Source organism: Carassius carassius, chromosome 14 (genome assembly GCF_963082965.1).
Source record: "Carassius carassius chromosome 14, fCarCar2.1, whole genome shotgun sequence".
In the NCBI taxonomy this organism is placed as follows: domain Eukaryota; kingdom Metazoa; phylum Chordata; class Actinopteri; order Cypriniformes; family Cyprinidae; genus Carassius; species Carassius carassius.
Genome location: NC_081768.1, coordinates 16,532,063 through 16,546,425, shown reverse-complemented (window position 1 = coordinate 16,546,425; position 14,363 = coordinate 16,532,063). Strand labels below are relative to the sequence as shown.

Sequence of the window (14,363 nt, the reverse complement as noted above, 5' to 3'; positions counted from 1 at the left end):
ATATTATTACCAAACTTTTTCTGTATTTCAAGATATTAAAATGTTTAAAATGTAAGCACACACACACACACACACACACACACATATATTTATTTATTTATTATTTTATTTTTTTTGTAAGATCTTTTGAATGTCGGTCATAAACTGCTCTAAAATGCCAGCTATAATAAGGCTTGTTGCAATAAATATTTGATAAAATAAACTAAAGATGTTCTTTATATATATATATATATATATATATATATATATATATATATATATTACACATGCAGTGAATTATTGTAAGTTTATTCTTCATATGTGAAGTTTGTTTTCTTTCGGCATAAAACTAAATGTGAATTTTTTTTTTACTTTATTTTACAGTTAAGTTTATCTTCTCATCTTCATTTATCTTGTTGTAAATGTTTTCATGTCTTCTTTTTTTTTAGGTAAACAACAGATTTATTTATTATGATTTATTTGTAAATATGAAGTATAACCAGATCTTCCAGGTTCACACTATCATCAAAAAAATGTTTTGATTGAAAAAATCTTTTGGACCACATTGAACTGCAGTGTGACCATAGCCCTTTTGTCCTCTAGACAACAGTCTGTTCTGTTCACAGTTCATTCTTCAGGTTAAGGACATCAAAGGTCATGAGAACATGCATGTCATTGCTTTCTTTAGTGACAGCAGCAAGCTTGAGTTGTGTGGCATTTCCAGTGACAGCCTCACCTTCCCAAACTCTGCTCTTATTCATCTTCAGATCGGTTCGTTTCTCTCCCACCACACACACTCTTTGCGCACCTGGTACCCGCACGCGAAAACTTACTGAACTTTGTGGGGCCAGCACACCTGTGCGGGGCTCCAGCAGCACACACCCTCTTCCCCACGCTGAATACACACATGGAAACGGATCTCCGGGCTTGTCACACACACTCCTGATTATAAAATCACACAGTGACATGTAGTCCTGCTGAGGGGGTTTGAGTCCATAAATACCAAGACGATAGACTCCCGCTCTGGGCATACACACACTTATGGTTACTTTAGTATCTGTAAATGTCAAGAGTACATATCGGGAGAGAGGAAAATGATCCTGCTCATGCAGCTCAGCACAGAGCGCCGCATGTATTTGCAGCTCTGGTGAAGCGCAGTGGAAGGTAATGTTGCACCGGCCCTGGTGTGTGTTCACTATTGCCCCTGTGTGGCTGAAATGGGACAGTCCTGATTCTTGAGTACGCAACCCGGGACCACACCAAAGGCCCAAGTCCGGAGGATACAGAGCGTTAGGGTTCAACCCTGGGCTTTGACAGTGCAGCAGGTAGTTCCCAGCATTTTGAAAAGTCCCACTTCCACTGTCGTAATCCTGCACAAATATAGACAGCCGGTAAAACCCTTTGTATGGGCACATGACGTTACACACCAGCTGCTCTGCTGTGATCTGCAAAGCAAGGCAGCGCTTGGCTGTGTTGGTTTCGAGCTCATGGTGCATGAGCTCGCACACCATAATCAGAGGTCGTGATGTGTGTAGGATCACCTTGCACTCGCCACCTTCATCCACATCCACGGCCTCTTCCCCTGTGAAATTGCAACCCTTGACACCTAGTGCTGATGCCCCTGCTGCTATGCCCCAGTTCAGGTATGGGTTATCAGGCAGGGCCTGCCTCTTCTGGATACTCGGGCACTCCAGTTCAAGAGAGCAAATCCACCGCAGAGCACCAGATTCACCCTCTCGCCGGGCGAACAGTTTCACCTCATAGGCCCCAGGCTCTGGGGGCAGTAATCGCAACTTCATCCCTTGACGAGTCACTGACAGGAGACCACAGGAGCTGTCAACCTCCTCCTGCTTTAGAGCTCCTGTCTGGGGATCCCGCTGCCTTATCTCATACGAAAAGGTCAACGGTCTGGAGGAGCTCACAGACACATTTGCTTCCCCGTCATCTGTGGGAAACAAATTTTGACACTTTTGCAAAATGTTACAGTAATATTGTGTAATTTTCACATTGGAAAAGTATGGCAGTGTAAATAAGTATATAAGGACGTAAAATCCTTAAAGGGGACATGGGATGCCCATTTTCCACAAGTTGATATGATTATTTAGGCTCTTCATGAAATCTGTGCAACATACTTTGGTTAAAATTCCTTAATGGTTGAGTAAAAAAAAAGAAAACTTTTTATGCTGTAAAAAACAGCTCTGTTTACAGTAAGCCGTTTTGGTGCATGTCACTTTAAATGATAATGAGCTCCTGCTCACCCTGCCCCTCTCTTGTTTTATGTGTATTTGGTGGCACCTTACCATCAAAAACAAAAGTAAGTCTTCTGTACTGTTCATTAGGGCCCGAGCACCGAAGGTGTGAGGACCCTATTGTATCTGCTCCGTTTATTATTATTATTCCGGTACCCAATGAATCGCATTTTTGAAGGCCTAAACATACTCAAAAAGTCACAAAATTTTGCACACGCCTCCGAACTGGCGAAAATTTACATCTGATATGGGTTTCAGAAGTGGCCGTGGCAAAATGGCTCGACAGCGCCACCTATACACGTTCAGCAGTGTGCGCCTCGAGCTACATTTCACGTACATGTATGAAAATCGATACACACATGTAACACATCAATACCTACAAAAAAGACTCTTCGAGCAAAATTCTAATCTCAACAGGAAGTTGGTTATTTTTAATATAATTAGCAAATTTTGTGTCATTTTTGCCATTTCCATGCATTGTATTTTAACGAACACCTCCTAGAGATTTATTCAGATCAACACCAAATTTGGTATGCCTGATCTAAAGGCCTTTGTGATGTTAAATTGCGAAGATCTTGAGTTTTCGTCAAAGGGCGTGTCCGTGGGGGCCTGGCGAATCTCGATGATTCGCCATGAAAAATGAAGTTGCTATAACTCAGACATACAATGTCCAATCTGCCCCAAACTTCACATGGTTTATAAGACTCTGGACCTGAATAGATTGACATGCCCATATTCAGTTATAGTCATAGCGCCACCTATTGGCAACAGGAAGTGTCATATTTTACGCTGCGACGAACTACTCCTAGAAATTTTATGACATCAATTTCTTTTTTGTGGTCAGTCTAATCTAAAGGCCTGTGCGATGTTAAATTGTGAAGATCTTGAGTTTTTGTTAAAGGGCATGTCCATGGCGCCGTTACAAAGTTCGATGTCTCGCCATGGGAGTAGAAGTTGTTGTAACTCAGGCATAAAATGTCAGATCTTTCCCAAACTTTCACATGTTTGATAAGAGTCCTGACCTGCACACACCTGGAGGCCAATATTCCATTGGGTGTGGCAAAATGCCTCGATAGCGCCACCTATACTCTTTCAATGGAGTGCGCCTCGAGCTACGTGTCACGTACATGTACGAAAATCAGTACACACATGTAACACACCAATACCTACAAAAATGTCTCTTGGTACAAAATCCAAATCCCAACAGGAAATCGGTTATTTAGAATTTTCTCTGCAAAATTGGTGTTGTTTTGCCATTTTCAGGGGTTGTACTTTAACGAACTCCTCCTAGAGATTTATTCAGATCAACACCAAACTTGGTCAGTGTAATCTAAAGCCCTTTGCGATGTGAAATTGCGAAGATCTTGAGGTTTCGTTAAAGGGCGCGTCCATGGCGGCCTGACAAATTTCGATGTTTCACCATGAAAAAGGAAGTTGCTGTGAATTGCTTCACATGTTAGTTAAGATTTCTGCCCTTAACAGATCTACATGCCCATATTCAGTTATAGTCATAGCGCCACCTGCTGGAAAAAGGAAGTTACATATTTTACGCTGCAACAAACTGCTCCTTGAAATTTTTTGAAATTAATGTATTTTTTGTGATCAGTCTAATCTAAAGGCCTTTGCAATGTTAAATTGTGGAGAGTTTTTGTTAAAGGTTATGTCCATGGCGCCATGACAAAATTTGATGTCTCGCCACAGCAAGAGAAGTTGTTGTAACTCATAGGCTCAACTCGTAGGCATAAAATGTTCAATCTTCCCCAAACTTCACATGTTCGATAAGAGTCCTGGCCTGAACACATCTGAAGGCCAATATTCCATTATAATGATAGCGCCACCTGCTGACAACAGGAAGATTGGCAGATATATGGAATAAACTTTGATATATTCCACTTATATTTATGAGTTTAAATGCATATTTCTCACCGTTCACATATTTACTAAAGCCATTTGCTGCCGATGAGCCCGGGTGCGAGGGCCCGTTCATCGCTGCTTGCAGCTTTAATTTTTTTTGTTTCTCTGACTTTCACACTGTTTCAGGTCCTGTCAGTGGTGTGTGTTTGTGGTGATTTTACCATGACCTTACACAAAAGTAAGTCTTCTGTAGCTCTGATATACTGTATGTATGCATAGAGAATCACTCCTGAATTTACAATGGTGGACATTGTAATAACAATTATCATTTTTTAATTGCGAAATTGTGTTCTGGGGAGGGGGGCCCTCGGTAGAAATTGGTTATGTAAAGTAGGAAGGGAACAGGGACTGAAGTGGCCTGATCCTACTTGCTTTAAGGTATTACTGATACAACTGGGATATTTTGTCGATCTTTGTGACGGCTTGGCTCTTTATTAATTGTAAAATAAAACATAGCCATAGGCTGCTGTCAAATTCTTTGTTTAGCCAATCAGAACGCATTTGAGCGTGGCAGGAATTCTGAGCACTTTTGGAGGGTGCTAAATCAATATTAGCTCTTTCTCATCTGTCAACATTTACACAGCCAAATGCCCTAAAAATGAGTACAGAAAAGTGGCCGGACATGATCATGATTTCTCCCATTGGGATGGGAAAGCAATTTGTACTGCCCCTCTCTGGATGTAAATACTGGAGGCCCAAGCTAATATACTTTCCAGGGGGGCTCAGAAACCCTAGTGGGTTGCACTTCAATACTTTTCATTGTTTTTCAATGTATGCATATTAGACCGAAGTGTTCGTGAGACGTTTTGCTGCTTTATACTGCATCTCTTGCATGAGTGTTTGTTTTAAGAAAGTTTAGATATAAAAACTCATCTCAAGACCTTCTATTTTCAGGAGTGACACCACATTTAGCTTCAGTGTGTGTGCATCTATTCAGTGCCCAAAGTGTACCAGTAGAGGCTTTGTCAAGCTTTCTTCGTGGTTTCACTAATGTTTACACTAACTTAATACTCTTGCCTTTATTTGCTGCAGTGCATGCTATAGACAGTATTCAGGAAGTTTTAGTTACAATAACTTTTTTCTCATGAGTCTAATCTGTGCAGCATACGGTCTAATCTGTTTTCTCAGAGCTTCTCACCACGAGCTGATGCCAGCAGCCGCCTATTATCTAATTACAATGTGGTAGACATTATGTGTGCTTCACTAATCTTCCATTTTGAGTTTGTGCATTATTCTATTTTGCATATGTGTAGTTGTGTCGTTAGTGGATGTTTTGTGTGTGTACGTATACCTGTTATGGTGTTGTACTGTTTGGGATGTGAAAGGGTCAATCCAAAGTGATAAAATGCTGAGGTCTTCAAGGGTCTTGATTCAAAATCATATATGGAGATGGGAGTGGTTAGTAGTTGCCAGGTCTGGTCATCAGGGAAATGTGAGTTTATGAACTCAATAGGTTCAGTCAGAAAATAAAAGTCGTCATACCTGAAACACACAGCCATCGTTACTTATTTTCCTTCTCGTTAGTGTGGAATAATACACTGTTTTTTTTTCATTTTCAAAGACTGCACTATGAGTTCCAATTTCCCTGAAGACTGTACATTTGCATCTGCTAAACCAAACCAACCAGATCCGAGATGAATCGCATAACAAACTTTGATTTTGAATGAACTATAATCCCATGAAGCATTGCAAATGATGTAACCAAATGAAACGTGATAGCACAATATAAATATAGATTTATAGTCATGATTTAGAAGTAAGAATGTATTTTCAGTTTATTGCAAAATATTCATAAATAATAGTGTAGGGTTGACTCATTCACAATGCTTCTTTGGCGGTTGTCTTTATTTGCTGTCTTAATCAGTTTTTCCACAACTCTTCCATTCTTGGATATTAGTAGTGTAATTCCTCACTGGCTAATAAATAGAATTGATTAAATTATGCTTACTGATGTATTCAACAGATACATATCCAGTCAGTTAATAACATTAGAATCAATTAAATACAAAAAAACTATTTCTCTACAGTGGATGAATGAATGCATGAATTAATTTATTTTCTCCCAGAAACCCAACTCTTGCATGCTGTAGAAAATATTGTTTGTTGTAGTATGTAAAAACTACTCATGATTCGTCTGCATATACTGTAGTCTGCAGCATGTGTGTACTGTATGATATGAATAACTGACACTTCTGAGGAGCCTGACCTCTTCACAAATGTTTTGCTTTTCATATCCACAGTGCCAGCGCCCCAGCAAGCGTCAAGCAGCCACCACTGGCCCCCCACGAAGACAGCATTCCACTCATGATCGGAAGGCTTCTCAGCTAAACTGTGCCCGGCCTGGTATCCAACGCCTTTGCTGTACCCGCTCACCTCCACACACTCAATGCCCACCTCCCTAGAGAAATAGAGAAAGTTCAGAGCTGCATTCTACTGGCATGATGTGTGTATTTATATACTTGTCGCCATTTACCTGCACATTTCCACACAGAGGCCTGAGTATCCACTACATACACCCTTTCCTGTCCTGATGACCTCATCAGAGGAGCAAATCTTCTGAGAAAGACCAAGGTACCCCTCCAAGTCATACTCTACACACACAAACACATAAGACATTTTACTTGAGGATGTAGACTCACTAAAATATTTAAACATGCCTTGACTCTCTAAATAATTGTGTAGAAAGAGTTTTCACTCAAAAATAGCTATTAAATTTCACAAACAACTACAAAAAAATGACAAGGTGAATTGTGAAATGACATGAAATTCATCAACTTCTTTGTTTTGTTTTTTTCACAACTTAGTAAAATATTTTTTTTAAACAGTGCATGCATTTTTGCACGTGCAATTACCAATATTTTGGCACAGCCAGATCCATATGGCCCTGAGTTTTTCCACATCATTTCTGCCCCCCTCAGTGACTGCACGAGCAATCTTCTGAGCATCAAATACTTCCTGCTCCCTCAACTGAAAAACACATGTTCATGCATAAATCTATTGTTTATAACAGGGCTGTCCAATCCTGCTCTTGGAGGGCCACTGTCCTACAGAGTTTAGCTCCACTCCCAATTACACACACCTGGATCAACGTCTAAAATCACTAGAATCTTCCAGGCAGGTATTTTGTGATCAGTAGGAGCCAAACTCTGCAAGACATTGATCTTCCAGGACCATGACATGAAAACAAAGACTTGTGTGTTGTCTGTTACCTCTCTTCCTTTCTGGATTGAGAATGTGTCTACTTTGTTGAAAATATCTGTGCTGGAGAACAGCAATTTTCTGGGTTTTCTCTGAGATATGGAGACTGCAGGTAGATAAGGTCTCCCAGACTGCGTGCCAGGACTGGCAGCTGAGAGGGGTTTCACAATCTCTTCCTGGCTCTTTTTCACAGTGCTCCTCTTTCTTACACTCACTGACTTCGCCGCGCTCTCAGCGGACAGTTGGCGCTTTGTACTCGGCCGTTGTTCCTCACATAACTTTTCTTCATAGTTCTCTAACAATACCTTATGTGAAACCACATTTTCTTGTATCGGTATAATGGATAATGGCTTTGGGTCATTTTGCTCCACTGAAGGTGAACCTCCTCGGTGGCTCTTAATAGTCAAGCAGACGTTAGTGCTGTTCTCATCCTTCATGCTGGTCTGTTGGCTTTCAGGTACATTCTGAAGTTTGTATTTGATCACATCCTTTTCGATTTTCAAATCAAAGTTTTGTTTATGTGAGTCACTGTTTAAATCTGTGACGGTTTCTTCTGGTTGGCGGCCTCTGTCGCTGTTTTCTGTCGTGATTGGTTGTTGATCAGTTTGAGCTTTATCAGTGCAGAAGAGAGGAAAGGAGAACATCTGAACCCAAGTGGACATCATCCTGCTTGTTATACCACTTTCAACTCAGAAACTACCATCTGATGACATAGTTCATACTTCAAACTATCTCTTCTTAGTTTCAGAGCACTACAAAATACATTTAAAATGCAATTAGATGGAAAATCTTACCTTTGGCAGGTGTGAAACTCATACCTTCTGTCACTTCTAGTATTGTTGGTAGTAGCAGATTTATGTAATGTTTTGATTTCTGTTGCAGCGGTCTGTACATATCTATTTTCTCCCTGTGTCCACCCCTATGAAAGGAAAGCATGCTAAAAATACACTTGGACTTATCATGACAGCCAATGAGCTCAAAGATACAAGAGATGGGGGCGAAAGAAGGGCATTTGATATTGGCACAGAAGGTGAAGAAGGTTGTGGTTGGTAAATGATAAATTTATTAATTTAATAAAAGTTTATCTTGACCTTGTTAAGGGTATTAAAGTCTTTGTGTGAATGTTTAGTCTGCTCAGGATGCTCAGAAAAAAGTGGGAGGAACACACACACAAATACATAACAATAATTCATCAAAATAATCATTATCTCCTTCAGTGCCAGTCCTGGACTCGTTAACCCTGTTCTCCAAATTACTATCCTTCTGTAAATAAAATCACTGATATGGAAATTGTAGCTGACCTTAGTGGATACTGTCACTATGTGCAGGAAAACAAAGCAGTTTTTATTTCCATACATAGAGACCCTTCCTCCGAAAACATCCTCATTGGCTCGGGCTCCATGTCGGGGGCCCTCAAGGGTCTTCTTACATACCCCCTCTAGCAAGCTGAATTACCCCTGACCAATTACCCATCGTCAGTGTGCCAGAATAGCAATGACTACAGTTTATTTATGAAGTTCTCCCCTTCAGGTTTTGGAATAAACCTTGCATAAGTTTTCCTGTTTCTGGTTTGCATAATGTTAACATGAAGTCTTTTCCATGTACATGCAGCCTTGTAGATAACACAAGAACATGAGGTGATGGTCTTTCTCTCCTGTGATAATAAAAAAGCCCCAAAGGTAGCCTTGAACAGTATAACAAACATTTATAGGCATGGTGCGCTTTGTCTCTTAGAAACTTTAGCTTCCGTGGTTCCATTGAGAACCTCTACCATTCATGGAAACTTTCATTCCACAAAAGGTAAATGAAGGTTCTGTTGTGTAGAGTACTAAAATGTTATTTGCACTAGGAAAAATATGTTTTGAGAACTTCACTGAAAGAACAACGGTTCATCGCTATGAAAACCCCCTTTTGAAATGTTATTTTTTTTTAAAGTGTATCTATATCTTCTGTAGGCAGAACAAAAAAGACCATTGGTTCTCAATCATCCACCGGCAACGCACATTGTGGATATCTCCCTTATCTGCTACACCTGATTCAACTCATCAGCTCATTAGTAGAGGCTCCATGAACTGAACTGGGTAAATCAGATAAGAAAGACAAATGTCCAGTGCTGTGATACTCAAGGATCAGTATTAGGCTACCGAGTAACACAGTGTTCTTTAATAGAGATCTCAAAACTAAACTGAATAAAGTATCCTAAATTCACAGTCACAGCTACAGAAAAAAAAAGAAATAAAATAATAATATCGTATATGAAACTGCTGCAGGGCTCTCCAAACTGCACAGAAAGCACGTGTCGCGTTCACTGCGCGCTCTCTAGTGGGGAACCTTTCTCTCATACTAGTTTTAAATCATTACTGTATGTCAGTTATTAGTCCTCTATTAATTTAATGTCACGTTTAAAATATTTTATATATCTAAAATCCACACAACAGTGATGTTGATGGTCCATCCGTGTCCAGTCGCACTGTTTTGCTGGAGCGTGATTGGTCCAGATTCACGAGCTTTTGTTCGCGTGCTGCACCTCTTGCGCTCCTGCTGTCATCCACACCTGCGGAACACTCGCGCGCACCGCTAATATGCCAGTCTGTGTTTCACACTCAGGAGAAAAGAGAACAACTTGACCAGTTAGACTGGATATAAAGATAAGCTAACTCCCAGAAAAGCTTCCTCTGGATGTGATTTCTGACATTTAAAGGTGTACCAAACTGAAAGACATCATGAAGTCGGATGAAGACGGGAAAGACATGAGGGGAGTGACTGTTAACCGCTTTGCCGAAGGTAAGAATATTTGTATCGACACGGACAAGGTGAGAAACTTAATGAAAATACAGTATTTAAGGAAATATGCTTGTAGTAGTTGTAAGAGTTTTAATGTTATAAATACAACTGTAAGTGTTTTTGTGGGAAACCTGAAAGTCCAGTTAATGTCGCGACATTTGAACATACTTCACTAATATTGGACGAACATCAAACAAAAGGACCCTTTCGATAAAGAAACTTGCAGTATTTTGGCCTTTGTATACACACACACACACACACACACACACACACACACACACACACACACACACACACACACACACACAAACACACACAGATACACACATATATATATATATATAGTCACAATAATTATAACAATATTATTATGAAATGGTTACCATGTTCATGTTACCATGCGTTTCCAGAAACCCAACTCTAGTCTTCATTATCACTGCCACAGTCAGTCATATTATCTAGTCCTGTTATTCAAGACAAGCACAAGGCCAAATACTGGAGAAGTGATAACTACATTACAACCTGAACAACCATGATACATATGGTTAATTTATAAATCATATTATAAAGGTATTTATTATGCAAATCTGTTAATATATCACCTAATAAAATATCCATGCAGTTATCTGGCCAGGTACTGTAGTAGCACTTACCCAATAAGGAATGTCTGTCGAACTCAGAACTTTTTTTTTTTTTTTTTTGATAAAAAGTATAGTCATAAATAATTCTGGATGTATTAACACATTTAAATGGAAAATGTGTATGAACAATGATTTTGTATCAGCATAATTACCTCTTTATTCATGATTAAGCTGTATTTTCTGTTCCCTATCAAGACTGACACAACAAAGAAAGGATGAGTGTCCCAATAGTTCGCTATATAATAGAGCTGCACATAAGCTGCCTTGGCTCATGTTCTTAGGGTAATGAGGGAAGGAAGGACTGCTGGATAAAGATTCATCTTTTTATTCTGCTGTCTTTCAGCTGTTAGTCTCACAAAGTCAAAAGCTATCAGGCTGTCTGATCAAAGAGGATACCCTGTTTATTTATCTATACAAAACATTTAGAAAGCCTCTTTTTAAAGCATTATTGCACACCTGTAAGAATCAGGATCCACCACAGCAGTGGTGCCATTTCAGACTCTTATTCGCCTGACAAAAATCAGAAAGTTCCCTTAGTTGTCATGTAGACATAACATGCATTCTCCCACATATTCTCTTGTCCTTAGAGCTTGTGAAATACTGCAAGTGTGAGGTAACTCAGATTTTTTGTTGCACACTTTGTTATTGCATCATCTTAGGTTGTGAATTCAATAGATTTTGGGATAGACAGTATTAAAGATTGCTCCATCTTTCATATTTGTTCTAGGTGTCAAGATATTATGATATTATGAATTCATTGTTTTCTTAACTTCAAATCTCACTGTGAATGCATGCTCTCTCACAGGCATGTGCACATGTGCTCACACAGACACACATACTCTCACTGATGCATTACTTACATTAGGTGAGGGTCCAGGGGAAGGAAGCTCCACCCTTTGTTGTTAACTCAGTTTGACTGTTGGCTCTTCCTGGAGATACAATACAACTCTGTGTTCTTGAATGTGTGTGTGTGTGTGTGTGTATGTGTTTGTGAAGCAAACCCAAAAATACCTGGTGTTTGCATGGCTCCACCGTAATGCTTGTAGCAAAGCAAATAAAATCAAATTTGAATAAAGTTATTCAATCTGACATCTTATTTCAGCCTATAAAAATACCCATTTTGACATCATGTTACTGCATTTGAAGGGGATAGTAATATTTCAGTAGGCTGGGTTCCAGTGTGAATACAAAGTGGACTGAGACCCAGTAAGAATCAGTCACTCACACACATATTTCAGTTAAAAGTTTAAAGTCAGCATGACATGACAATTAATTTGATAACTTTTTAAATGCAGCTTACTAAACTTATTGTGAACAGTTCAGTGATATGTTTATTTTCTTTTACTTGACTTTGGAATTCTTAATTAAAATTTCATAACTGGAACTTCCCGTGAAACAACAAACTTCTCTTTGTTGATATATACCTGACTTCACCAAACAACTTGTTCTCATTTTGTTGCCCCTTTCTCTGAATTGATGTCAAGATCGCATTCAGATCTGCATCAAATCAACAAAGAAAGTATAGACCTACTGTATGTCCCCCTACACTTTTCTTTTTAAAATCCGTTTCACTGAGATATGCGAACAATATGGAGAAAAAGATCCTCACTACTTCTGTTTCAAAAATAGCAGTGAAAGGACTCGGGTCTTAACAATAAAGTTTTTATTTTTTATTTATTTTTTAATAACTGCAGTAATTTTGCAGTAAAGGTTTACACACATACACATGCCTGCATGGTAATAAGATAAATATCGTAATAAACATAATTAGTAACACAAATCTAGAATACGTTAAAGAAAACCAAACATACATGTTTGCAAGCCATAAAATTGATGTTGTAGTTAAATGCATTTTTCTTTTCTTTTTTCAGTTGTGACAGTTTTGAATCTCTTGAGTCTTTAATCTTGTTGACCTGTGCTGCAAAAATACCCTGTTTATAATTTTGGATCACTATATAGTTGACTACATATTTCTTATGTCTTTTGCTATTAATTGGAATGAACAGAAACTGTTCTGGGAGTAAATTATTAGGTTTATTTATCTAAAAACCAATTACTCGTGTTTGTGATGTGAATAGATAGCTCAGGAGTTATGCAAAAAGATTGTGTGTGACGTTTTGGGGTTGTACCTCTTGTCTTAAAGTGTTACAGTCAGCAGTCACAACTCATAAATCTCCAATACCCATTGTTTGTCCAGAAAGACAACAAAACATTTCCTGTGAAGCTTATGATCTAACTATCACAGTCGAACACATATAGGAAATGAGGTCTAGGGCACACAAGTCACAGCACAAAGTATTCATTAAATGTGTGTGCTTAGGCGATGGCTCCAAAGAGTCATTGTATAAGGTAGTTGTTCAGACCTCTGACATCCCCACAGGGCACTAGGGGGCAGTGTGTCACCCAGAACCCTCTGCTTTGCTGTAGGGATCTCTTTGTTGGCCAATGCAAATTGCGTCCCTAATCTAGCCCAAATATTTCACTGTGTGGTATGTGTGTTTGTCTGGCACCTCCGGACAACTCTGCTGAACTCAAGGACAATAGCAAGGTCAGAGATTGACCTCACTCGGTGTACCCACAGCATCCTGTGCCCACATCAGGATTTAACCCTTCACACCCCACATCTCTTTTAAATCAGTCAGACTATGATTGTGAGGTAGGTTATTTCAGTAGTGTCGTTATGTAGAATGCTTGGACACATACCGTATTTTTCGGACTATAATTCGCACCTGAGTATAAGTCCAAAAATACGTCATGATGAGGAAAAAAACATATATAAGTCGCACTGGACTATAAGTCGCATTTATTTAGAACCAAGAACCAAGAGAAAACATTACCATCTACAGCCACGAGAGGGCGCTCTATGTCTTCAGTGTAGACTACAGGAGCACTGAGCAGCATAGAGCGCCCTCTCGCGGATGTAGACGGTAATGTTTTCTATTGGTTCATTTCTCTTGGTTCATTTCTCTCGGTTCATGTCAAATTAATTTTGATAAATAAGTCGCACCTGACTATAAGTCGCAGGACCAGCCAAACTATGGGAAAAAGTGCGACTTATGGTCCGGAAAATACGGTAGGTGGTCGAATCAAATGCTTAGCATGTCATCTTGTGCGAGATACTCAGACATAGTTTAGTTTAAAGAGCAGCACATCACAATACAGTCTAGGGTTTACACAAGATCTGTGTGAACATTACAGCCCCCCCCCCCCCCCCCCCCCACACACACATATGCATACACACACGCCTCGTCAAACTCTTTTACACACTGCCAGCAGGTGGGTTTTCTGGAAAGAGCCTGTTGATGGCTACAAAGTGGAGGGAGGAGAGAGGGGTTCTACACTTTTTATAAGGCTTATTGTGAGGGCTGAAATAAAAAACAGATCCCCCATACCCCCCACTCCACTCGACAGGGAAATTAAACAAACAGCCTTGGAATGATGAGTCATTACAGTGCTTGCTTGAAATTCCTCAAACATTCTGTTCTTCTTCTTCTTCGCCGTTGTCATCAACATTTTCATCTACTAATACTGCCTAGTCATCATGTTCTGCTGTTGCTGCTAGTACACTGTATCTGCTTCAACATCTTCTTTCTCTGCA

The 14,363-nt window shown here is 39.5% G+C and overlaps 2 protein-coding genes across 5 annotated transcripts in view; one reads left to right on the top strand and one right to left on the bottom strand.

The window, feature by feature from the left end:
• Window positions 1-391: 391 nt before the first annotated feature.
• On the bottom strand, window positions 392-8,250 carry LOC132157172 (kyphoscoliosis peptidase-like). The gene is made up of 7 exons (XM_059566390.1): window positions 8,135-8,250; window positions 7,352-7,950; window positions 6,995-7,109; window positions 6,616-6,733; window positions 6,349-6,540; window positions 5,434-5,624; window positions 392-1,924 (listed from the first exon to the last, which is right to left on the bottom strand). The coding sequence occupies exons 1-7, from the start codon at window positions 8,232-8,234 to the stop codon at window positions 600-602; spliced, it is 2,640 nt and encodes an 879-aa protein (XP_059422373.1). The 5' UTR covers window positions 8,235-8,250; the 3' UTR covers window positions 392-599.
• Window positions 8,251-9,884: 1,634 nt separating this feature from the next.
• Window positions 9,885-14,363, top strand: part of LOC132157169 (solute carrier family 4 member 11-like) — a 91,674-nt gene continuing 87,195 nt past the window's right edge. For 2 of the 4 annotated variants that reach the window (XM_059566386.1, XM_059566387.1), the window contains exon 1: window positions 9,886-10,124. In XM_059566386.1, the coding sequence (XP_059422369.1) occupies window positions 10,064-10,124 (61 nt within the window). In that variant the 5' untranslated portion in view covers window positions 9,886-10,063. Of the gene's footprint in view, window positions 10,125-14,363 lie in introns of all 4 variants that reach the window. The other 2 variants (XM_059566384.1, XM_059566389.1) reach the window with 2 other exon arrangements.